The sequence below is a fragment of the Lissotriton vulgaris genome, chromosome 3_1 (assembly GCF_964263255.1).
Source record: "Lissotriton vulgaris chromosome 3_1, aLisVul1.2, whole genome shotgun sequence".
NCBI lineage: Eukaryota > Metazoa > Chordata > Amphibia > Caudata > Salamandridae > Lissotriton > Lissotriton vulgaris.
This window is the reverse complement of record NC_141689.1, coordinates 2,084,018,185-2,084,044,246: the sequence shown is the minus strand read 5'-3', so window position 1 is coordinate 2,084,044,246 and position 26,062 is coordinate 2,084,018,185. Positions and strand designations below refer to the sequence as shown.

At 45.4% G+C, this 26,062-nt stretch overlaps 1 protein-coding gene across 1 annotated transcript in view; it reads left to right on the top strand.

The window, feature by feature from the left end:
• The window catches only part of CEP135 (centrosomal protein 135), a 434,096-nt gene that overhangs the window by 345,424 nt on the left and 62,610 nt on the right, over window positions 1-26,062 (top strand). Inside the window, exon 24 of the mRNA XM_086962622.1 lies at window positions 12,571-12,675. Within this exon, the coding sequence (XP_086818748.1) occupies window positions 12,571-12,675 (105 nt within the window). The remainder of the gene's footprint in view (window positions 1-12,570; window positions 12,676-26,062) is intronic.

Below are 26,062 nucleotides of genomic sequence, written 5' to 3'. Positions count from 1 at the left end.
TGGTGTCCTGTGAGAGCAGATGTTTTAATCTCAGTACCATTTTCTCCCTTGTTTAGGCTGATACTGATTTAGATGACCACTGGAGGTTTTCCTTTGTCCCTTGGCATCTGAGGATGAGCTTTGTGTGCAAGAGGTTATTGACAAGAGACGTGTCTTCTTGTATGGAAGATTATGGAAGATTTTCTGACACAAGCTTCTTTAAAGCAGTTCAGTATGCTAAAATGTGCATTGTTTCGACCTTTCGTTGTCTCTCATGGGGACATGTTGGTATGCCTGTGGCGAGTCTAGTATATAGGGATGCTCTGGTCTTTACTCATTAGAGTAATTAGCGTAGTATGTCCTAACTACTCTTGTGGCGTGTATATTTATTATAGCACTTATGGATTCAGGGCTTTCGTTTTATTTTATTTTCAATATGTGTCCTTGTCGTTCATCCTTCATTAAAGTCCTCTTGGACTGTGTGTTTTTATGGTGCAGGTTGTTTCTCCTCCTGAGCAGACTGCATAGCTATATTTTTATTATATGTGCTTCACATTTTGGAAAATTGTGAGAGCAAACTCAGAATTTATGGTGTATTCTTTGGAAGACACAAGTAAGTGGCCTTTCTCCTTTGTAAAGGGGATAGGTAATTCATTTTCTTCCTAGAAAATATGGGTTGAACTCTGTATCTTACGCTGTGTGATAGGTAGTGTTGGAAACAATCTGATGGAGACTTCTAGCTGCAGTTTCCTTACCTGTTTTTGGTCATACAATTTATGGTTGGAGTTTTTAGGCTTTATGAGAAGCTCTTCTTGTTATTCTCCCATAATGCTTTTTTGCATCTGTCTGGAGGTAATATATTACCTGTCTTTTTGGATATGTATCTGTTTTCTCTGTGTTTTACAAATCCGTGGGAAATCTTGGCTATTACTTCCTGCGGTGGACTTGTGATCAAATTGTGTATCACAAGTGTTGTTGCATGCCCTTGTTTCTAACAAGGATTCATTTTATATATTATTTCTTTTAATGTTTAGTGTTTTCCTTATTTAATGTTTTGATACTGCACAACTCGGTGCGTTCCCTTTTCTTCTTTTGCTTGCCTTGGTATTTTGAGCGTGCCCATGGCTTGGAGTCGTGTTCAAACTATCGGACCATGACACTGAAGGCCATGCAGGTGCAGGCTTTGTAGATACCTGCAGTCCTGTGGACCAGCGATGCTCTATGTGTTGTCAGACCCCTCTGAGTCTATTGTGACACAAGTTTATATATATTATGTATATGTCCAAGTGATTCACCTTTGTGGCAATTTCTTTTACAACTGGCATAATTGATGAATATCAGTATTAAATTCAAACCTATTAGTGTCATTTCAGTCTCTTTACAGTGCATTGTGTAATTTGAGTGGTCATTTTGTTCAAACAAAATTCTCTATACCATGGAGGTATTAGTGTTCATCTTTCTTTTGGTGTTCATTCATCTTGGTATAATGAAATGAGTTCTGAGAGTCCTTCTTTTGAATTTCAGGACAGTTCTTTCTCTGATATTTCTTTATTGTTGTGAAGAATGCAGATTATGTGACTTTTGTCTTTCACTCAGCCCTTTTGGTCAACAAGTTTTCTTTCACATTGGGGGATAGAGGTTAATATCTGATTACTGACAGATGGTTCTTTAGGTTTTTTTTCCCCTTTTCCTTTAAGGGCCGATTCTCTCTGGCCTGTAAGGTTGTTTATTATTTATATGTTCTGTGACCGTGATCATGGATTATATTAAGAGCCAAGCTCTTGTTCAGCTAATCCTACATAAATTTGGTTGAGAACTTTTGTAGGATTGGTTCACAGACCCTCAGGGGGGATTAGCTATGGTATTTAATTCAAAAGTTAAGGAATCTGTGGCTAGATGTCTCTATCAGATGTAAAAGTTACTTACCTGTGGTAACGTAATATCTGGTAGAGACAGTCTAGCTGCAGATCCATAAACTCTCTTCCCATCCTTCCCATTCTGCGTATGACCCATGAGGTAAGGGTTATACCCTTTTTCAGTACTGGTTTTATATACCAGTGATCACTATCTCAACTCATGTTGGGACTCAACAGACCACTTGGCTTGGCCATAGAGGTTTTGTTTAAATGTTGCCATACCGTCCATTTCCAAATGTGTGCGGTCGGTAGAGTGGGGAGGGGGGGGGGGGGTTCTCTTTCACATTGGATTAGTCACCAGTGGGCAGTATTGATTTATTTGTTCTTTCTTTGAAAGTCTTTGGTATCATCATACCTTGTATTGGCACTATCAATATGTCACGTAATTGTGCGATTCAACAAACCCCTTGGAATTGTTTTTATAGGTTTCTATTTACTATTACCATGAAAATCATTACCACTGACAGTGGACTATAGAGTGTAAGTAGGCTAGCTAGGCGAGCACTATGTATTTGTGTCCCCCAGTAAAAATACTAATGTATACGGACCAAAGTAGACCTTGGGTGCCTTTTCTACCCGGCATGAAAGTAATGCCAATGGTCCTCAGACGTTCAGGAAATGGTAAAAGTGATGTCGGTCCAACTGTGAAGTACCACGGCAACCAACCGTTGAGCTAGCCTTGATAAGCCTGAGAGTCAAGCGGACCGCATCATGTCTGGATTCTGCGCTGACGCTCTCTTATTGTTTATCTGCTATGCCACAAGCGTACCTCACCTTCATCTAGGATACATTTCAGATGTTCGCCAGACAGTCCGTCCTAGTGGTCAACTGTGACAAATCCTCTGTCTACCCACTTCACACCGACCTGACCCCGCAGGGGATCACTCTGGGTGGGGGTCCTATTACCTGGCATAACTCTGTGGTCAGATACTTAGGAATACGCCTATACCATTCCCTATCTGACCTTCACGGCTGTAATTTACGACCCGCACTAACAGTGTTGAAGGCCCTGATATTCTTCTGGAAGAAATTACCCCTTGCTAAAACTGGAATATCTCTCTGTGAAATATGGTGATCCTGCCACGTCTTCTGTATTATTTCACCAACCTCCCAGTGGTACCCCCACCCCACCCCAACCGCAGTTTCTTTTGAGAACTTGACACATTGTTAACAGAACTTTTATGGGGAAATGGTCGCCGACAGACAGCCCAGACAAAGTTACAGTTGCCTAACGGAGAAGGTGGGCTCTTCGCCCCTTCATTTGTAGCCTTCTTCCTGGCGGCACAACAACAATTGGTTGTTAGGTGTCTAGCCAACCCCAATTGCGAGGAAGCATGCCACCATTTTCCAGCCCTTACTGCCGCCACCGTTTGAGGCTTCCAACTCCCATGTCTAGTACTAGACTTCCTGGGCTCGCTACAAGTACAGATGGCTTATAAATGCATCACCAGAACTCGCCTTCTCACCTGACATGTCTCTCCATACGCTTCAGGGTTCTCACATTAATGGCCTCCCACGCTACCCAGCCACGTACACAGCTTCAGACCGGCATAGCTGCCAAGATTGCTCCCTGACCTTGTCCGGCGACCTATGTTTGCACAGCCATCTCCTTTCCTCCGGACAACTCCAGATGGATCATAACCTCCCGGCTGGGCAATTCCTCACCTGCCGCCAACTACACAAAACTTGTCACACTTTATGGTTGACGGGACACACGCTGTTCTTCAAGCACTCCTCACCATGGGGGAGGGTGGCCATCTGATCACCTGGCTCTACAGGGGGATCCGGGGCCACACCGCAATCTCCTTAGGATCCTTCGTACTAAGTGGGAAGACGACATTGTGAGGGCGCTGAATGGTATGGAGTAGATCCAAGCACTGGCTTTTCCCCACACGGTCTCAAGAAATGCCAGATTAAAAAACATCCTGTTCCATTTCCCTCACTGCGCATATTTGACCCACGCACAACTCGACTGCTATTTTTCCACTGCGGACTTACAATGCCTCCTCTGTAATTCGGGAGATGCGGACACCTGACCCATGTTGTGGTCCTGCTCCGCCCTGATCACCTACTGGAAGGGTCATACATACTATACTAGGTGAGGTTCCTGAACTTATGGGCATCTGTACTTATGGAGCTTGCGCCTATTGTATTTTTAAACACAAAAAGCACACTTGTGTGCACATGCTTTCCTGGTCTGGCCATTTTAACTGGCCAAGAGATTACTTACACTTAAGTGGAGGGCCTCCTACGCACACCATATTCGCATTCACCCCATATTCGCATTCACCCCATATCCCCAGCGTGGGACACACTACTATCGCAATTCCCATGTCCCAGGATGAACTCCCTCCGTAAACTAATCGCCACTACACACCACCCCGAGAGCCCACTCTGACCGCCCTCCCCACGATTCAATATTACTGATATCCATCCCCCGCCCCTTCTGCTTCTGCAATTCACGCAGCATGGGCACACAGTGAGCCCACCTTACCGCCATGCCTTCACAGCTTCGCAGGTCCTTTTACCTTGTTCAGTCTTCTATCCACCTTTCATTGTGTTAACTAATATATTACATGCCATGTCTGTCTCCAAACCCACCCCTCCCTAGTTGTTCAGTTGACATGCTACAAATGCATTGTTTTTCTACACTTCGTTATGTTGCTTTGCATTATTGTCTATCTCTGTTATTCCCAGCATATTCAATTAATCAATCAATAATAACTTTACTAGATACTTTTCAGCAGCATAAAAGCATGATACAAAACAATTAAAAGCTTAAAATATTAAAAGAATGACTTCATATATACAAATCGAATATAAACAAGCAGGAAAATTTCCAATAAAAATGGAAACCAATTTCATCTATTTGAGTGACTTGTTTAAGGTGCAAAACAGTCATCCTGTGGAATACTTTAATTATGGGAAGAACCCCTGCAGGCTTTTCCTTATTTTTAGTGCGTGCCAAACGTAAGACGACATTGTGCTGCAGACATTCTGTGTATGTAATTGTTGTAAATATAAGAGTGCCGGTCTTCACTGTCTAAAATTAAATTTTTAAAGGCTGGTAAAATATATCTCTTCTTAGGGGTTTCATAAAATTTACAGAAAAATACGATGTGCAAATTGGTTATGGGCGTCACACTGGCACATGGGCACAAAGCGAAATCTAACAGAGTGTGGCAGTTTTTTGGAACCCCTACAATCTGTAGCAAAATATTTTTGCCCGAATTGGGTCAGGATAAACCTTTGTTGGTCATTACATATCAAGGTCAGATATGATTTCAAGCCCTCCTGAGGTGCCAATCTATTATAAGCAACTACAGACGATTTTGCTCCCTCATCCGCCCATTTCCTTCCCAAAGCATTATACAGGGCGCGTTGTTTCAACTGTTCTTTATCTAGTAGTTTGCAGGACTTAGGAAATATCTCAACCAGAGGATTTCCATTGCATGATCTAATTTCATTGCATCGCTGAGAAAAGATTTATTCAGTCCCAACCAGATCATATGCCAGAGCAATATTGAACCCATCTTTAGACCATCAGTGATGTACGGGGTTCTCAGTTTCTGCGTGAGCTATGTATTTCGAACAACTGGAGGTAAGGAAAAGGATATGTTTAAGAAATGAGTCCTCAACCCTTTAGATGCTCTATGTGTTAACCATTCCCCAGACCCCTACGCCATGTGAGGCCACTGCCCCAGTTTTGCTCATGTATATAGTAAGGAGATCCCTTGTTGCCTTAAAAACCAACTTTTATGTGAATACTGATAACCCATTGATGGATTTCTCCATATGCGCACATCTATTTGTTACCATCGGTGACTTCGTATTCCTCTTATCAAAAAGTATCCCTAGGTAGCAAAAAGTTGGTGATTCACTCAGATTATGCCCTTCTGCATGGAAGACAGGTTTTATCCTGGGTTTGGCCCCGTAAGTCATGATGTAAATTTTGGAGCCGTTTACTTTCAAATCCAGGTCCACCAAGAAAGTGATATAATTGTCTATTAGAGCCTGTAATCCCCTACCAGTTCTGGCAATTAATACAGCGTTTTCTGCATAAAGTAGAACTGGGAGGGGGCGCAAACCCAACCAGGCTGTATCCCTGGTAGATGTGTTTAGGGCTGACTCTACCTGATTTGTGTAAAGCGAGAACAAGAAGGGGGCTAAAACGCAACCCTGCCTAACCCCTGTTTTAATGTTGAAACTCACAAAGCATTCACCCTGCCTTCCGAAGTGCACAAAGGCGCTTGCACCCATGTACAGTTGCCTTATATAATTGGTGACACCTGACTCAGGCCCCAAGTCCTCTATGGCCTTCCACAACCTTGAGTGCAAATCGCAGTGACAGATCCATGAAGGAAAGATATGATGTAATGTCCCCTTCTTTGCCACTGTGTATTTTACTATGATGATGTTTAGGCTCAAGCATTGATGGACTGTACTTATTCCCTTTTTGAAACCAAATTGAATGTCCACCATTATGTTGTTTGCTACTGCCCAATCTTCCAATCTGTTGAGCAGGATGCGTCCCAAGACCGTTGCAGTAGCATCCAACAATGATATCGATCAGTAGTTTTGGTGTTGGGATTTGTCGCCCTTTTTATAAATCGGGATAGTGATCGAAGTTTTCCATGTGGAATGAGGACCAGTCGCTATAGTGCCATTATAGAAATTTATAAGCAGCTGAGCCCAAAGTTCTTGCTGTTTCCTTATACATGTCTCGGGGGGAGGAGGTGTCATCGGGACTAAGGGCCTTCCCACTGCTGCTCTTGTCTAAAGCTCTTTTGACCTCAGCCAAGGTCACAGGCTGGAGGGGGTGCTTTAAAGTAGCGCTACCAAACGTCTCTGGGTTCCTAGGTCTTTTATGTGCCGATTGATCTACTCTTATCAGTGAACGATCTTAATATATAGCTGAAAAGTGAATTACCCAGGCCTTCTCTGGGATATGGACCTCAGTTGATGACTCGTGGAGCCGCTTATAGTAGTTATTATTTATCACCTTCCAGAAGGATTTACTATCCTTTAGGGAGCCAGCCTGGACCAGTTCCTCCCAAGCTGTTTCAATTAGACATTTATTTCTAGAGGTAATGGTCTGTTTGAAGTGGACAAGCACCAACCTGTTACTTTCGTTCCAATCCTTCCCCCTATCCAGTGTTAGAATTAGTTTTTTGGTTGTCCGAAAATTTCCTCCTTGTCCTCATGTATTGCGGGGATAACTACGTATGATGCATAGTCAGGTGGGAGGTCTATGGTTCTTAGGGGGGTGGACTGATTTCCTGATCTTGACGTTGATTTGAGGCTAGTGCAAAGTTGTGTGTTTATGCTACTGATCATCTCATGATTTTCGGGCAAGTAATGTCTCTGGTACCGTTGCTTTCCAGACCCTTCTCTAGTTCATTCCCTCATTTTATTGTTTGGTGCTGATTAATTTGGCTATGTCTTTTTACGGGCAGGGGTTTCCTTACGCTGATCCAGTACACCAATGTGGGATGTGGGATCGAACTAGAGACTCAACTACAGTCAAACTTTTAGACAATGATGAAATCATGCTGGTCAGCCGCTGGTCCATAGCTACCAACGATCATGTCCTCCTTGCTCATCTCCCCAAGGGTTATTCTTTCTAACATCTCCCCCAGCCTGCCTTTTTCCTGTCCTAATGCCCATTTGTGGGAGGGGGGGGCTTTGAGTGACCCACTTGTGCGCCTTTTTGTTTCGATTACTTCTTTGGGTGAGATGTTGTACTTGTCTTTGGGGATGCAACTTTTGAATGGACATGGTACACGATCTCCTCCAATGGTGAAATTTGAATAGAGTCTTTTAGTTGTACTTGTTAATTTTCATCAATTGCTGTTAAAACCATAGGGGCAGAAGCCTCTGCTAATGTGTGGGGCATTTTTAGAGTAGTTTTAAGAGTTGCCTCCAGCTTGGCCTTGTTATCTTTTATCTCATTATTCAGTACCCCCATGGCGCCTGTTAAAAATTTCTGAAGAGGACCAGTCGTGCCCCCTTCTGCCGTATTAAGTTTCTTTTTCCCATGAGCAAAGAAGCTGGTTGCCTGTGATCTTTAATCTGATGTAATGGATGAGTGCAGATAAACTCCAGCGTTACCTTGATGTGTACCCAGAAGAAAAAACCACGGGGTGTGCCGGCCAACCACTTCCGGTCAATGACAGGCAGGGACGTGTCTGCGTCAGCCGTACTCTGAGTCCTCTGTTGGTTTCCACTCATTTGGTAGTAGATGCATTCTTACTTTTACATTTTCTGTTGCCTCTTGTTGTTCGCCTATATTCCAGCAAACACTTTCACTCTCTTCCTAGTACCCCACCTCCTTTATTTTCTCCTTCTTTTTTTGTATGTGTTAGACCTGACATCATTGGCCTGAGTCTCTCCTCCATTTTTTTCTGTTTGCCTCCTCTGTTTACGATGTTTTTGCTGGTATATTGCTTTGGGCACTGTGCCACTGCTGATCAGTGCCACAGTGCAAGTGCTCCCTATGTAAAATTACTGTATTGATTGAATTCCATGTTTTGCTTATTTGGTTTACTGTCAGTCCCTAGTCTAGTGCACCAGGAGTGCCAGGGCTTGTAAATACAAATGCTGCTCGTGGGCTTGCAGCACATGTTGTGCCACCCACAAGAGCGGCCTAGTAAAAGTATGTCTAAAGGTCTGCCATTGCGAGACCTACGTGCAGTCTGGTACTGTCACGCTGACTGCGCAAGTACACCTACTTGCCAGTCCCTAAACCTTCCCTTAACTTCATGTTAGTCACCCCTATGGTAGGCCCGAGGGGGGCAGGGTGCATTGTAAGCATAAGGTAGGACAAGCCTGACCAAGTTGGCATGTCCTAATAGTGAATTACAGCCATATTCGTTTTTCACTATTGCGAGGTTACCTGCTCTCCATTAGTTAGAATGGACTGCCAGGGTTATTAATGCTATAATTCTAGCTGGCTCGGGGAGCATGGTGCAATGTCGAGTTTGGTATCCCTGAACTCGGGGTCTAATAACGCATCCGTTTGTGTGGATGGTTTTTGGACTCTGGGTTTGAAAATAGCACTTTTAGAAAGTGGCTATTTTCTTGTCTATTTCTGGTTTCTGCTGGTTTGGTGTGTGTGTGACAGGGGCTGGGTGGCTCCAGAGTTCTGAATGAGTCAGTGTGGGGTGAGTGGTGCATTTGCATTGAGAGTAGGGGGAGAGTAGTTCCTGATAGCCTGCCCTGCCTGATACAATGCTGGCTCCACCTCCTGCCGGGCGACTGATAGCTCTGCTCCTGCCAGTGACAATACTGGCTCCACCTCCTGCTGGGCGTCTGAGGACCCAGCCCTGCACAGTGAATAGGCCAGGTGCCTCTGCCTGGCTACACCCACAACAAACCCAGGATGAGGGGAATTCCCCTGCATGGACAAAGGGATCAAAGCCAAAAAGGGGTATAAGAGAAGGACCCCTGAACCAAGACTTTAGATCACTTCTGACAAGGAACCCTGAACCAAGGACAAGAAGCCTGCTGACCCAAGGACTTGCCTACCCCTTCTGCCAGTGTGCTGTTTGCTGGGGGGAATCCTGCAGTGCTTCTTTATTTTTGCCAAGGAACCAGGAGAGAGGAACTGAGTGTGTACTCTCAAACTTTGCTAAAGAAAATCTCCAAGGGCTGGAAGAGTGCCAGCCTCCTGTTGAAGTCACAGGGCTAAAGGACTTCATTTATTTGCTAAAAGTGCTTGTTGCTGGAACCTGAGAATCCAGCACCTCTGAAGGAAACCAGCAATCTCAACGCCGACGGACACCGCCGAATCCAGCTCGACATCGTGAGTAACGGCTCCAGTTTCCCGCTTCCTCGATGCCGGGCCCGATTGACGCCAGTAGCGACGCCAGTGAGTAGTGAGTTCGGCCCCAGCTCCAAGTGACCCTGTGTCTGCACCGCCGCTGATCGCATCGACTCCGAGCCCTCTCGACGCCGTGAGTGCTGCTCACTCTTGCAACATCATCATCGACGACAACGCCGTATCCTGCTTCGCCTCGGGAGCGCTGCTCCTGCCTGACATCTGTCGACGCTGCTGCAGGTCGCCCCGACTCCGAGGCCCGATCGACGCCGAAGACGTGACGCCGGACATCTCCACGCCGCTGATCATCGTGTGGGGGTCTGTGCGACTCCGGGCTCGACGTAGCGCTCCTCGCGGTCGACGCCGAACCTTTGGATTAACTTTGCCTCGACGTCGTGTGACTCCCGTGTGGGTTACATTGTTGCCAAGAACTGTGATTTAAAGAAGAAGAGTTGCTTTTCTTACTAAAGACTTTGTGCTAAGAAGAAACTACACTTGAACTATTATTTTTTTCCTTCCAAGAGTATTTATTAAGATTGTGGTATATTTTTGTCGTTATTTGGTCTTGTGCTAAGCCTTATATAAAAATCCTTATTTTTATAATACTACTGTGTCGTGTCCATTTGTAGTGTATTCACTTTATTACTGTATGTGGTCATAAATGCTTAATGCACTGCTTCTGAGATAAGCCTGTCTGCTTTGCCAAGCTACCAAGGGGGTGAGCAGGGGTTATCTAAGTGTGTGATCCCCTTGCCCTGACTAGAGGAGGTGAGTCCCTATTTGTCAGAAGTGTATACCTCTGCCAACTAGAGACAGCCAAGTCTAACATTGGTGGGTCAGCGGTGAGGATTTGAACTTTGCATTTATGACCCATGTGCAGTGATTAGTGTGTGCTACATAGTGAAAGCAGACCAAGAGCAAGATGGGTCAGTGGATGGTGTTGTCCTCTCTGACACACTGACCCTTGAGCAGCAGCAAGATTGTCGCCAACTATTGGGACAATTCCCTGATCTGTTTTCCTTGATTCCTGGTGTCACTCATTGTCACTCATTGGTGTGTCCATGATGTGGACACCGGGGACAGCACTCCTGTGAAGCACAAGGCTTACAGGGTGACTGACAAGGTCAGAGCATACATTAAGGAGGAGGTCTCCAAAATGTTTGCTAAAACCCAGCCCTGCTTTAGCCCGCGGTCAGTTGACATCTTATGTGTGACTGTATCCCCCACCAGTTTGATCCTCGCCCACGTGTTGGTATACAGTGACATCAGTGCCTTCAATAGTTTTCCAGGGGGCAGGGGGTAGGGGAGAAAGGTCCACTAAGTCCATTCCGTAGTAGTCTCTGCTTGCATAGTGTGGCCTCTGCACAGTGAGGTGGCTTTGCTAGGTGTCCTTCATGTCAGAGGTCTAAGCTGGCCTTCATCGCCAATGTTTCTTTCAGGTATTTTCCTCTCACTGTGGCCTTTTTTATGTTGATTCCAATTGTGAAAATTCAACTGGATGTCGAGTCCCTTTTAGGAAGGTTTGTGTCTTTTGATCATTTCTATATTTTTTTATCAAGCCACCACCTCTTTTTCTTCTTCTAGTTCATCAACCACTATGCCCCATTTATCAAAAGTAATCTTTTCTCTGAGGACCATATCGGCAAGGGATGGTGACTTCCATGTTGTTAATGTATTTTCCATTTTGGGTTGCTTTTCGTCCACCTCAAATTGTATACTGAGGAGGTCTTTGTTCGTTATGTGAACTAGCGAAGGAATGTGATGAAGCAATTTCAAAATATTGCCCCTGTTAAGGATGTCTGTCCTTCCACGTGACCTATACTGGGGGCAGAACATGACTTTCGATGAGGTCAATGCCTGTACCGTGTAGTTCTCTTTGATGTTTGAATGTGCTCCTGGGGCTCTGTTCTCTGTTAGATGCATTTGAGTTTGCTCCATTGTTGAGGTTCTCTCTGTCCCTGCTCCCTCTGTAGTCTTTTCCTTTCCATCCCTCCTCTCTTCCTGCAATGCCTGACAGACAACGTCTGTATCCTGATGTTTTGTTTGTCTTGAACTTCCTCTGTTCTCCTCAGGCTTGACTGTATGAATAGATTTCGAGCTGCTCCCCGCTACCCTTTCTTGGCCGTATGAATAGATTTCGAGCTGCTACCCGCTACCATCTGGCTCTGCTTTTTGTCCCATTTGAAACAATTTATATTGTCAAAGAGAGTATCATGCAGATCGGGCCAAAGTTATCAAGAGAGAAGCCTAGAACCTACAAAATAACAAATTCACTGACAAACAAATTGAAGAAGGATATTGATAGACAACATAATATACCCTTCTTCTGTCCTCTTTGGCACATCCCTGGATAAGCGAGTCTACTAAACCCCTTTGCACACGTTACTAAAGAAACCTTGCTTATTTGGATGTAAGCCTACACTGATCCTATGGGTGCTCACATTAGTCTTGTGAGGAGATGAGCTCAAAGATCTGATGGTGATTTAGGTAGACACTAATCAGTAACAACATATATTTACCTGAATGTGTCAATCACACTCTTTATTATATGGATAATGGTGGAGGGTAAGTGTTCTTCAGTAAGGTGCTTTGTAATCTGCTCTGCGAATAATTGACGGGTCTTTTATTCTGAATGTTGTTACGTTGGGTGTATTTGTAAAGTGCACTCGCCCACGAGGGAAATTCGAATAAAAACTTTTGAAACAAATAAATTAAACCTTTACCACGGGGCTTCCATCTACAGCCTCACACGTTAGTAAAGTTCTTTAAAGGTTTTTACATCTAATTAAAACTGATGATTAATCTCGTTTGAAGAACATATCAAATTACTAAATTATTTCTTTTTTCATTCTTTAGAAACAGTACCTCTCGTGAGACAGCCATGCTCCGAAATAAGCTTTCACAACTACAGACAGACCACGACATTTTAAAGAGACAACTTACCACTGAACGTTTTGAAAGGTAAGTAAAGGTGTATTGTTTTTGAAGGATTTGTGCATTTTGTTTTACGCTTTTTACCTAAATTGATAACGGCCAGTCACATTTTATTATAATTTCCCAAAGGAGGACTATCCAGTGTGATACCCTAGGGTATGTGCCATGTGAATTTTTCTGACTCTTCAAATTGTTTTCTTTTTATTTCAAAGAATTTTTTTGAGTTATATACAAGGAAAGAAAAGAGAAACAATCAGGCTAATACATGGTGAGATATGCAGGTCTTTAAGTGGGAAAAAACTGGGAGTGCTCTAAATAGGGCGGGCAAACCTCTTAAAGGGGTATGGCCTATTCAAGTAGGGGCGTGGTCTAAATAAAGATATGTATGGATAACACCATTCACCCACCCCAGAGGCGCAAGTAGAGCCAAATTTCGAGGTGGGTGCTAAAAAAACATTTTGGGGGGATGGGGGGGGGGGTGGGGGTGGCTAATTCTTCAAGCAATAGACAGAGTGGAGCTGCCGGGACTCTACAAAGGGGTGAAAAACAACAAAGCCTCATTAACAAGCAAATTGTCTTTTAAAGACCTGTGAAATACTTGGGTGCGGCTGTGTGTATGTTTGGAGGCTGGTTGCAGGATCGCAATCTTACGCTTACCAAAAATAAGGCGCTAAATCAATGAAATTACAAGTTTTTTTGTTATCCTTAGTTCTACGTAACTTACCAAACAAACAAAGCTTTACTCAGAATGACTTGGAGATAGGTGCCTGAAAAGTCATTACCTCTTGATGTGATGAACTCCTGCGCAACACCCCCCCACCCCGCCCCCTGTCGTGTGTGGCAGCCCGGGCTGAGACAGTTTCCCTCGCACGCTCACAGCCCCACCCGAGTACTTCACAGGTCTTTAAAAGACCATTTTCTTGTTAATGAGGCGTTGTTGTTTTTTTCACCCCTTCTTAGAGCCCCTGCATCTCCACTCTGTCTTTTGCTGGAAGAATTACTCCCCCAAATGTGGCTCTAGTTGCGCCTCTGGTGATGGAGGTCCCATTTACCATCAGAAATAAGTCTGCTTGTGATGCTGACCCTTTCCCCTGTCACGAGAGATTCTGGGTGTGATGGTGACCCCTTTATGGATTTGAAGCAGGCTAGACATGATTGTCCTTATCAGGAGTGAACAAGATGGGTGGCTACGTGGCAGGCACGACAGCCTCACAGTGACTCCACTGCATGTGATGTTCCCATCACTGACAGCAGCAGCAGTGCTGAAAGCTGCCACTTGGGTGGGATAGAGGCCAGTAACTCCCCCGTCTCCTCCTCGCAGGGCAAGGGGGCAAGGAGCACCGCCGGCCTCCAAGAGCGGTAGCGCTTCAGGGAGCATGGAAAATGACCCTCATGCTGATATTTCCTGCCTATTGCGCGCTCCCGGCTCTGAGTCGCGTACTCGGAGGAGCTCCGCGCGAGAGTAGTTAGGGGTGAACCAGAGTCTCCCGGGAAACGGGCAGTGGAGTATGAGGGAAAACAAACAGCACCACCCAGCAGCGGCGAGGGATAGCCGCCACCCTACCTTCCTGCCAGGCAGGCCGTGGCCAGGCCAGTGACTGCAAGGACCTGGCATCAGGAGGCACATGCAGCAGCAGACTGCCATTCCAGCGCGAGCGCCCAAGTGTAAAGACTAAAGAGGGAGGTATGTGGTGATGTGTGGAGGTGAATGAGCGAGTAAAAGATCTAGGCACTAACTTACAGAAAGATGGGGCGGGCGTGGAACTAGTAAATGAAGGGTACACAGGAGAAGAAAATAAGAGAAGGGAAAGAGTACGAGAGAGAAAGAGAAGCAGAAGGTGACGGATAGAAAGGGGGTGGGGGTCATGATTAAAATAAGTTTGGTGCAAGGAAAAAAAAGAAAACTGACTACCTCTGCGAGGCCCGAAAATAGAGCCCGATAGAGACCCGTTTCAAGGCCCCCTGGAAATAACTGCTGGTGCTCAGACCCGGCCCACTTAAAGCACTGCAGGTATGATAAACAGTTCTCTTGTACAAGTTTAGTTAAGGGGTAGTGAGAAGTAAAGGAAACAAAAGGGAGGAAAAAGAAATGCATACGAAAGATGACGACAAATAAAATAATAGGTGAACGAGAAGTGGGCTCAAGAAGTTTCCAGCAGTAGGCACAACACACCTGTGATTTAGTACATATTGCAAATATAGCTCTTTTAAAACACATACTTGCGGCATTTTGAAATACATCTCATCGAATACATATTTTTAAAATACATACTCTTGGAGTTCACCAGACTGGCGTTGGGTTTGAAAAGGGGTTAAATGTAAGTAATGAATAAAAGGGTCGTCATGTGCTCAGGTAATGGGCTTATGGAGGTTTGGTAATGGCAAAATAGTTGTCGAATGTTCTCCACACTGGGCTGTTTTGTGATCTCCAGGGAGAATTTTAAAGAGTGATGCTGTTGGCTCCCTTTAAGTAAGCAACCCAATTTAGCCATGGTCGAAATGAAGTAGCAGCTGTAGTTTTCCAGTTAGACAGCACTGACTTACAGGCTGCAGTTAATAGAATATCTACCAGAAGGCTATCAATATTTGATTTTATTTGCAGGTCTAGGAATCCCTGAATTAGGGAGAGATCCTTTTCAGATAAACTCTGAGAAAAATGTGAATGAAGTCTAATATGCAGTTCCAGAATGGGGAAGGCCACGCTGAAATGGAAAAGTAAGTGTGGGAGGTCCCCTGTGGCTTTGTTGCAGTTCCAACATGTTGGGTTCTTTAATGTCCTATGTAGGAGCCAGAATTTCATTCGGAAGACGGAGGGGAGAATTGTATGGGAAACATTAGATTTCCAGATTAGCTGCCAAGAGTCTGGAGAGATAGTGCCAGTGGTCTCCCATTTATTTTGGAGTTTTGAGGCCAGGTATGTAGGCTTTGGTTTTAAAAGGTGATAGAATTTGGAGGATTGTTGATGTGTTTTTTTGAAGGATAGTATGCTTAATCTTAGATAAACTGGCTTTGAGTTCAAGAAAGTCGTAAAGATCTTCGTCTAGCAGATTGTATCGTTGTTGTAGTTCTCCGAAAGGGGCATGTGCAGAGAGCCCAGGTGTTTTAGGAATTGGATTCCTTTAGACGCCCAGGAGCCTCAAAATACAGGTTCCCCATAAATATAAATTTTAGGGTGGTTCCAGAGTGAGATAATGTTAGAGTGGGCAGTTGAAGTCGCTCGGAGCCTGTTGATTTTCACAGAGCTCTTATTGTATTATTGAGTATATATTTTGTTGACGCTGGGTTTTGTTTTGCTAGTTAGCAGTGTTATCGGGCAGAGGTCTCATAGGATTTCTTTTTCAATTCGTAGCCATGTATGGGTATAATCCGGTGGTTGGGAGGACCAAAGTGCTATTGAATACAGTGTTCATGAAGGAAACTAAGGGTGTGTAGAAGGAGTGTCAGTATTAGCAGTTGAGAGATGTTTGAAATTCCAAATCCAGGCACATTCTGGGATGAGGGGAGTGGCTAATGTAGTCCCATCACTGGAGACAAAAACACTGTGACACTTTCATGATAATGGCGGTGTCAGTTGCCATAACCTTTGGACAGGGATATTAGCTGTTCTAGTGGCAGGATTGCCAGGCAGACCACAGCAAAGGTGAATACAAAACACAGCTGAAACAAAAAAAACATGTCAATCTAGTTTTGATCAACAAAGTCAAGCGTAAGACATTTTATGATTATCAGGCAAACCCTCCCGATATGAAAAATGTCATAGACCCAACAAAATAACATTTCTGCCTGATGGCCGACAGCTAGGGAGGTTCGCGGGCTAGGGCATTTATTTTGCCAAATGAACGCCTGTCCGGTTTCTGGTGGAATTTGTCGGATAAAACCAGGGGTAACGTATTTAGAAGGTAATTGACTATCGGGATGAACGTCATCTTGATAGTCTCGATGCGACCCCATCAAGTGAGGAATTTTGGGTTCCATCCATCTAATATAAGCTAAATTTTTTCCAGTGTTAACCTTTCACTGACTCCAATAAATCTGAATTAAACTAAAATATTTTATCAAATGGGGATGCCAGGACAGCCCTGTAGCTTTGAAGAGATCGCCGGTGCAGGGGTTGTTCAGGCCTAGGATTTCAGACTTCTCCTATTAAGTTTATAGCCTGCAAACCGGGCGTATTTGTCTATTGTCTGCAGTAAGGTGTGAATAGGCTGGGTTGCATTTTCTGTCATAATTAAAATATCGTAGGCGTATGCAGCTATCTTCACTGTGGTTTTGTTAAAGAAAATGCCAGCAATAGAGGGGTTAGTTCATATCTTATGAAGTAAAGGCTCCAAGCTTAGGATGAATAGGGAAGGGAATTGGTGGCAACCCTGTCTAGTGCCTCTTTCCAAATTAAAGGAAAAGGACAGTGGCCCACCAGATCTCATCTTGGCGGAGATACTACTATGAAGAGCCATGACCATTTTGGTACATGCCTCGCCTAAATTATATCTGAGCAGGAACTCATGAAGAAACATCCAGGAGACCCTGTTGAATGCTTTTTCAGCATCTAGGGTAACCGCAACTGTTTACGAATTCGCTGATTTGGCTCTCAGTGATGTATCATAGGAGGTGAGTGTTATCATTCGACAGTCTACTCTTCATGAATCCCACTAGTGTTCGGTCAATCAAGCGTGGTAGTAGTGGGTCGAGTCTCTTATACAGAGTATTTTGTCATAGATCTTTGCGTCCAAGTTAATTAAGGAGATTGGTCTGTAATTTCTCACCAGACTGATACTTGCAGTCTTTTGGAATTACCACCATTGTGGCATCACTGGATGTGCCAGCCATGGCATCTGATTCAGTGAAATGGTGGAAAAGGGCTAATACAGTAGGTGTGAGGATAGAGGCAAAGGTTCATAAAAGGTAGATTTATGTGGCTTTAGTTATTTAATACAAAAAGACAATTGATGGACAGAATGCGGAACAATGTCATACATTCACCCCAGTACAGACCCGATGGCACCCAGTTCCTGCTGCATCATGTCTGTGTTAATTTTGGTGGATTTTTTCCAGTTTGTGCACCTCAACTAGTGTTTTTAAATATCATGTCCAAGGTGCTGTTCACTTCTGTCTTCCTTTTGACGGGTGAATCAGGAAGTGGTGGGTCCGCATTGGAGCGCTTATTGCCTGGTTTGGACTCTTTGTGAGCCATATCTTTGCCAGGGGGTGGACGATTCAAGTTGCTCGCCAGGTTTGCATACTGTGTAGCTGGAACGCTGATGTCAGGTTGCAGCTATATTGTAAGTGAGGGTAGCACGTGCGTAGGATGCAGCATAGAGCAGAGGTAAAGGACCCAGACTTTTATCACGAAGGCTGGGTGGTAGATTCCTTGAGGTGTTGCACCTGTGAACCAATAGGGCTCTGCGCACAGAGAGACATAGAGCACGGATCGATGTGGGTGAGCATGCTAGATTCAGAATTGGAACTTCTCTCTGCTTGACACAGCCAGAGCCTTAACCACAGGGTGGGGGTTCTCCAGAAGACTAATCTGAGTTGGCTGGGCTTGAAGAAGCAGATGCACCAGAGTCAGCAGGGCCAGCAAGGCTTGAAAAGGGGTGCTCTTTGTATGACGGACTCAGAGCTACATGTCCCCAAGGGCTCCGGGCACTCACCCAGTGCAGTCAAAAATCAATCAGATAACGCTGAATTATTCCTATAAGTGGTGCTTTACATGGTGGTAGCCCCTCACTGCAACACTAGCCATATTTCTCTTACACAGCAATTATTTGGGTTGTGTTTAACTGCAGCCTATAACGTATTAATAATTGCTGCTCCTTAAATATGGATAACTGTAGTTGTTGTTGTGCTGTAAATGTCAACCATGAGGGACAGGCCGAGATTTCTCTATGCTTCACTGTGCCTCATGGTTGGCCGCCATCTTAAGGTCAGGCAGAGCAGCGGTGGACTTCGCAGGAATCATCAAAGGGGACAAGCTTCAATCCAAACACTCTAGTCGCCAGCTGATGGGTATCGGCCAATCACTCAGGATAGTGAAGGGGATGATCAGAATTGCTTACTTGAATGGTGTGGCACCTCTTGCCCCCCGCATTGCACCTGGTCTGCTCCGGGACAGCGGCCAGTTTGCCGTTTGTCACTCGGATTGCACTCGGAGATCGGCCCTCAGAGAGTGAAAAAGGACAGAAAGCGCAGAAGATTACACTGAATATTACACCTCCTAGATGTCTGCGATGTTCCGATGCATGGAGCTACCACTCCTTCAACGTGAATGTGTCAGCAAGTTGCATTAGGTTGCTGTTGTCAACCGCGGTGGCGGAAACGGCGTTGCTAAGCTGACATTCACCGAGCTGTGCAAGCTACACCCCTAACATTTCTTCGAGTTATTCCTAGAGTCAGTGATCTCATTCACTGAAAAAGTGGATTTTGAATAAAAACTCGAACAAGAGTAGATCAGTGATCTGGAAAAACTCATGGGGAAGAGCGTTCCAGATCCTAGGAGTTGCTGTGGAAAATGTATATGAAGATGATGAAAATCACACCACAGGATTTCACATTGGGTATTTATCAATTGGACATCTCACAATTCGTAGTTTAGCGCAGCATTACCATGCTATTTTTTTTCTAGTCCGTATTCTGTGACTGGAGAGAGTCTTCCTTCCAAAGTACTTTGGTAGTTTTATGTACTTCTTTCCTCCCCTCCCGTTCATTCCCAAGTTCAGATAGATTATTGTTGAAGTATAATGCGCATTAAGGCCGGTCGGATTTGGATTTATTATCTCTTATCTGTAGCCAATGATTCTGGAGGCGTTTCATCTAGAGGAAAGTGATAGCTTTGTATTCTTTTCCTGATTTGCTGAGTTCATAATTTAGCATGCCGACAGATAACATTGCTGTGATGTTTGTGCTTAGTGAAATGGGAATCTGGTTTCAATAAATGAACACATAACTTTGTTTTGTGTCTGGTGTTTTTCAGAGCAGTTGTCAAACAGATCCATTGCTAACAATATACCTAGAGTCGGCTTTGGGTGTGTCCCTTACAGCCATTGGCTTTCTTTGCCTAGCTTCTTTCAGCCGTTGACTAGCAACCAAGGGCTCGTTCATCTCGCCTATTGCTAGTGGTTATTTCGATATCTCCCTATATCGGCTTTCCAGTGTTTGCATTGAACTGCATGAGGAATATCTTCAACCATTGCACCTGTCTCTGACTGCTCCTGCTAGCTCCCTCGTGTGTCTCGCTAAATGCATTTGTATTTTGAACCCAGACATATTGGCTTTGCCAGTGCTTGTTATATTGTGGCGTAGTAGCACACACAAACTTTATAAGGCAATGGATTTGACTGTATTTAAAGATGGTCGCCTAAGCAGGAAATCTTGTTGTTGTCGAAAGAGTTGCCGTGAACATGGGGCATGCACACTGATCGACTCAAATTCTGGCTTCATCTTCTGCAAGGAGCTAAACGCCACAAGTATTCTACAACAGTGCACTTCACTGACTGCTTACAACTGTGTATATAGCAGTATTCAGCCAATTTTGTGGGGATTTTGCTTGTGTTGACAGGGTTGAGTTCGGTCTGCAGGCTGAGCGGTAACGTTTGCCTCGAGCAGTGGGAGCGCACCTCGGGTTGCTGAGTCACTGAGGTCAAACGACTCAGGGTGGCAGCTTTATACATGTTGCTATATTTTGGTATGCCTGTGTGCATGTGTGCTGCTGCGGTCGGGGAACAAAAGGTCCCTTCAATTGAGTTTTTAATTAAACCATGACATCCCCGCCTACATCATTGTTCCGTCCAGATAGGATGAAGACCCCGAAATATTTAGGCAGTGAATGTTACCTTGCCAGACAAATGTGGCCACATGTTGTCCTGGGTATGAACGTTGTGGCAGGAGACGTTCAGCTGCACGTGTTCTACTGTTTTCTAAAGAAAAGCCAAATATGAGTAGTTCCTTGCGAAGGAAAGCAGGAAGAGAACTGTTGAGTGTGTTTAGTGATCCATCAGTCACTGTGTGGGGACAGTTTTCATCTTGACCTACAATTACTATGATGACACTTGCTTGTTTACAAAATCCTAAAGAAAACTTAGAACGTTGCTTCCAGCTCCATGTGCAAAAACTTTGTAACTTGAGCCGGTAGTATTAATCTTATGGTGTAAAGACAAAGTTTCAGTGCCAGCCGCCCCACTGCGCCCTGTTCCCTTTGATCCTGACATTACCACCCATTCATCACCTTTTAGGTCCAGTTTGAGGAGCCCCAATACGAAGGCGCACATCTAGGGGGAGGGGGGGGGGGGGGGTTATGGGGAGCTTTTGCTTCGCTTCCCAACTACATAAGGCTCTGGACAGGTGGCAGTGTCTAGGTTTTGACCAAGGGCTGAAGCCTTCTGCCCGTAAGGTAAACTAGGTCCAGTGATCTCTAGTAACAGGGATTGATTTGGGTTTCTAGATTACTTTGATAAATGGCAATATTTGCATTATTATCTAAATAGTTTTTGCAGTAATTATTTTCAACATTCCAAAAGGTGGGGACTGGCGTCTGATCACATACACCTTTCGGTGCAACTGTAAGGGTTACCGATCCCAAGAACTCTTGTTCTTGCTCAGGGACAATAATAATACCACAAAATACACATAAATCATAAAGTATCCCACGCATTGCTAAACTATCTAAAGTTGCATCTAAATTTACAATTTTTCCTTATGGTGGTTTCACACAAGGGTAGAGTAACTTCCTGCGCCACGCACAAAGCAGACTACAGATTCGTAGCTGTTCTTCCATGTGTGTATAAAAACGTTTTGTCACTGGACATTTATTATACAAGCCCTACGCAGGCACAAACTGGGGGCGACCTATCTGAGATGGGTGGCTCTTCTATACACGATCAGCAGGGCCCGAGGGAAGGTGGGCCACTGACTCTCGGGCGATTGGCCTATAGAGTGGGGGACTCAACAGGGTTGCCTCCTCTCCCCGCTGATTTTCGCCACAGTCATTGAACCACTGGCCCAAATAATACGCCTTAGAAATGAAGACGTCGGTATAATGGTGGGAAGCAAACAGGAGGAGGTCATCTCACTATATGCAGATGATATAATACCGACATTGAGGAATCCAATGGACACATGGGGTGCGATACACGACACACTAGCAGAAGTCGGGGCACACTCTGGGTTTCGTCTGAATGTAGACAAGTCAGCTCTTTACCCAATCCAGGTGACAGTACCTTCAGAGACGACCTTAGCCAACATAAAGGTACAGACACCACCTGTTAATACCTAGGTGACTACCCGAGCTCGGACATGACTGAGACCTACGCCTCAAAATAACTCCTGGGCAGCCTAGAAAAGAATGTGCATAAATGGTTGTGAATCCCGATGTCCCTTATGGGTCTATCTAGCCATAAGCAAGATGGTGATACCCAGGGTGCTTTATGTGCCTCAGCACATTCCGATGCACATCCCTGAGTCTTGTTTTTTCAAGCAAAATGAGTTACTTTGACTTTGTATTGGAAAACAGGAGAGCACTGATTAGCCTGGGGGTTTCGCAATCTCCATGGGCCAGTGGACAACTGCAGGTTTCGAACTTCAAGGTACATTATTGGGCAGCTCATTCATGACACCATAGTTTCATGAAGGGAACACTGACCCTGTTTGCAGGGATGCTGGCCTGCTTAATCCGGCCTTGGTAACTTCTGGCGCTACAATTGGCAACACGCAAGTACAGATTGGCCCTACCGGAACAGATGCATACACTGTTAAACATGTGGGAACTAACAACAAAGCTACAGTACATATTTACATGGAGCTGTTGATTCTCATGGTGCACTGCCATAAGTCCCACAACACCAAAGTTCCTAAGGCAAAGGGGGGAGCATGGTGGCCCACAGTGCCTAGGAGACCTATATGCAGTCAGCATGAGGCAGGGGTATGCAGACTTGAACACCCAATGGGATGTTGCGGGCAGCTGCTTCCTCACGCACGCTGGCTTGACCGCGGCTATACGCAGAGACGTTTTAAGGCATGGGCAAAGTGGGCTTTGGCCCAGGGCCCCAGCTTTTCAGTAGTTCCCTTGCAATCCCCACAGCTATCTTCTGCAAGAGTCCTGCCCTGATGACCTTGAACAATTTTTAAACAGATTGTTATAAATAGCATTTTTTTCTCATTATTTTGTAATGTAAAATGTCTATTGCAGACATTTTACAGAAAAAATGTTTGTTTCATGCATCATCCGTAGAAAAAGTTTATTTTAGCTCAATAAAGAACCTCACATATGATAAATGAGTGAGTGTGACAGATTATTTGAAGTATTAGTAGTGAGCTGCTGCTGTGTTACAATACTGAAAACACAGATCACTATCCCTGAATTTCTGATGTACCACATTTAGAATTTGACCAAAGAGGGCATGAAGGAGCTGAAACTTGATCATAAAATCAAAGCTGTTCCGAACAGGGGCCTCCAAAATACATTTTGGCCCGGGTCTCCAAAATCCTTAAAACGTCCCTGGCTATACGAAAGGCATGGACCAGACACACACGTGACCTAAACCAGACACTGCCAGACATGGGGGAGCTCATAGGCTTATCTCACACCTGTATGCCATTCTCGTACCACGCGCCGCCTCCCCCATTACAACACTGAAAAGAAAATAGGAGGAAAATATGGGTGAGGAACTGAATGAGCACGTTTAGGCTTCTGTGCTGGGCAGTTGAAGGAGGGTGACTCGTAACGCACGGTTAAAATTGATACACTATAAATTGTGTACACAGGGATTATATCACACCACAATGGCTGCACAGATTAGACCTAACCAAGTATGAACATTGCCCCAGATGAGGGTAAACGCCAGGGACTTATATTCCTATGTGGTTGACAAACCTGGCTGTGGGGGGTTTCTGGAGAGAAGTGCTTCAGGTGTTGGGGTCCTGACCGAACAAGCACTGACGCCAACAGTGCAGCTGTGCCTCCAGGGACTGGGGACCCAATCACAATTCGTCGAAAAGGTAGTAGTACTGGGTTTAGCCATAGCAAAGAAGTGCATAGCACTAAGATGGATGACTGCCAGATTACCCAATAAGAAACCATGGCTGTGGGAAATGATGCAATGGGTGTGAGCGGAGTGTGGGGCAAGGCACACATTGGTGTACACCCAACTGATCAGGGGAGCAGGATGGAGTGCGGTATGGTGGCGATCCGTTAACAGCAAGAAAGGGAGGAACCCGCTGTGGAGAATGGAACCTACTCTGAAGATGAGTGACAAGTGAATACAATGGAAAGATGCTAGGGAGGGGTGTTTGCGGGGCGTCAGCGCCACCTTATGCACTGCATACAGTTATAATAAAGCTGTTTTGAGCTCATAGCTGAATATGTTTGTAAAGTAATGCCTCCCTCTCTGGATGTGTGGGGCTTGGGGGAAGGGCTGGGGAGCTGTTCTTGTTTTTTAGGGCTCGCCTGCTGTGTGCATGCGCACAGCTGGCAAGCTCTATAGAGGCTTAAACAGCGTTTAGCTAAGCACGATTCCGCTGGCGATTCCACAGAGTGCATGTGCTTTTTAAGGTCATTGCGCAAGCGCAAGCCCTAAAAAGTGCGTGCACAATGCCCCCAGCCGCCTGCCTGCCTGCCTCGCATTATCACATCAAAGGCAGCCCAGCCCCCCTCCCACAAGCTTCGCCCCCCTCCCACAAGCTTCTCAGCGTGCGCTCATCCCCTAATTATTCACGGCCGGCCAGCCGTACTTTCAGTTTCACGGCCGCCGGCCGTGTCTCCTTTCATGCATCTACTTTGGTTTGTTAGTGTATGCCTTAAATGCGTACCTGCCTGAATGCCTTTCTCGTTTTAATACCGGTGTCCCTCAGTTCTCTCAGCACGTTTTGGTGTCAGTATTTATCTCAGGCTTTGCTATCACTTATTTTTTTCAACATCTGTTGTGCCTATCTAAAGCAATCTCTCCCGTCACTGTTTCTTTACGTGTCTAATTATCTCTTCCTCTGGCTGTACTTCATGGTGTTTTCTGATTAGTAGTTGTAAGTATCTGTTTATATGTGTGTGTGTGTGTGCTTCAGTCTGTCTTTTGGTCTGCCAGTTCTGTCCGTATGTTTTAGGCTCTCTCACTGTGTCTGCTGTTAAGCTGACCTTTGGTCTTTCCTTGTAGGTTTATTATTGCTTCAGTGGATAAGAGTATTTATTCTAAGGACTGTCTGTCTGTGATTGCCAGTCTGTCCGCTGCTGTCTAGGACTGTGCAGCTGTCCTGCGCTCACCCTGACCGGCTACCAGCCAGTCATCTCATTTGAGGGATTGTCTGCTGTCTTCCCCTCAGAGATCCCCCATGTCTGCTGCTCGTACAGACCGCACGTCCGCTGCCTTCAGTGGCTGCCTGTCTTTCTTCTGCCGGCGTCAAGGCCATCTGCATCCCTTTGGTCTGCACTCCAAGGCTGCCTGCCCCCCTCGGCTCTCCAGAGAAGTCTTTGTCTGCACTCTGGTCTTCATGTCTGGTGTCTCTCTGCGTGTACTCTTCCACTTTCCTCAGCTTTCCATGACTGTCTCTCTGCCGGCCCTCTGCTCGTTATGCCTGTGTCTCTGTCTGATCTCAGTGCCCGTCTGTCTGAGTGCACTATGCTCACCAGGGCTGCCTCTCTCTGTCTGTCCTCTTCCTCTCAGTGACTGTCTGTTTGAGTGCCCTGTGCTCTCCAGTGCTGTCTCTCTTTCTGACTTCTGCTCTACATCTCTGACTTTCTCTGCCTGTACTCTCACTCATTGCCCGTCTGTCTGAGTGCCCTCTACTCTCCAGTACTGTCTCTCTATCTTCGCTCTGCTCCTCGTGTCTCCCTGTCTCTTTGTTTGTCCCCTTCCTCGCCTCTCATAACAGTCTGTCTGACTGCCTTCTGCTCTCCAGGGCTGTCTCTGTTTGCCCTTTGCTCTTCATGTATGGCTGTCTCTTTGTCTCCTTTCTCTCCACTCAGTGACCACCTGTCCCAGTGCCCTCTGCTCTCCAATATTTGTCTGTCCTCTGATGTTCATATCTGGCTGTCTCTTTCCCTGCTCTGTCCTCTCAGTGGCCGTCTGTCTGAGTGTCCTCTGCTTTCAAGGGCATTCTCTCTGTCTGCCATCTGCTCCTCATATCTGGCTGTCTCTCTGCCTGACCTCTTCCTCAGTGACCGTCTGTCTGAATGCCCTCTCCTCTCCTCCAGGACTGTCTCTGTTTGCCTTCTGCTATTCATGTCTGGCTGTCACTTTGTCTGTTCTCTTTCTCTTCTCTCAGTGACAGTCTATCTGAGTGCCCCCTCCTCTCCAGGACTGTCTCTCTGTTTGCTCTCTGCTTTTCGTGCCTGGCTGTCTCATTGTCTGTCCTCTTTCTCTTCTCTCAGCGGGCGTCTGCCTGCCTGTCTTCTGCTCTCTATCGTCGCCGTCGCTTCTCTGTCTCTCGACAG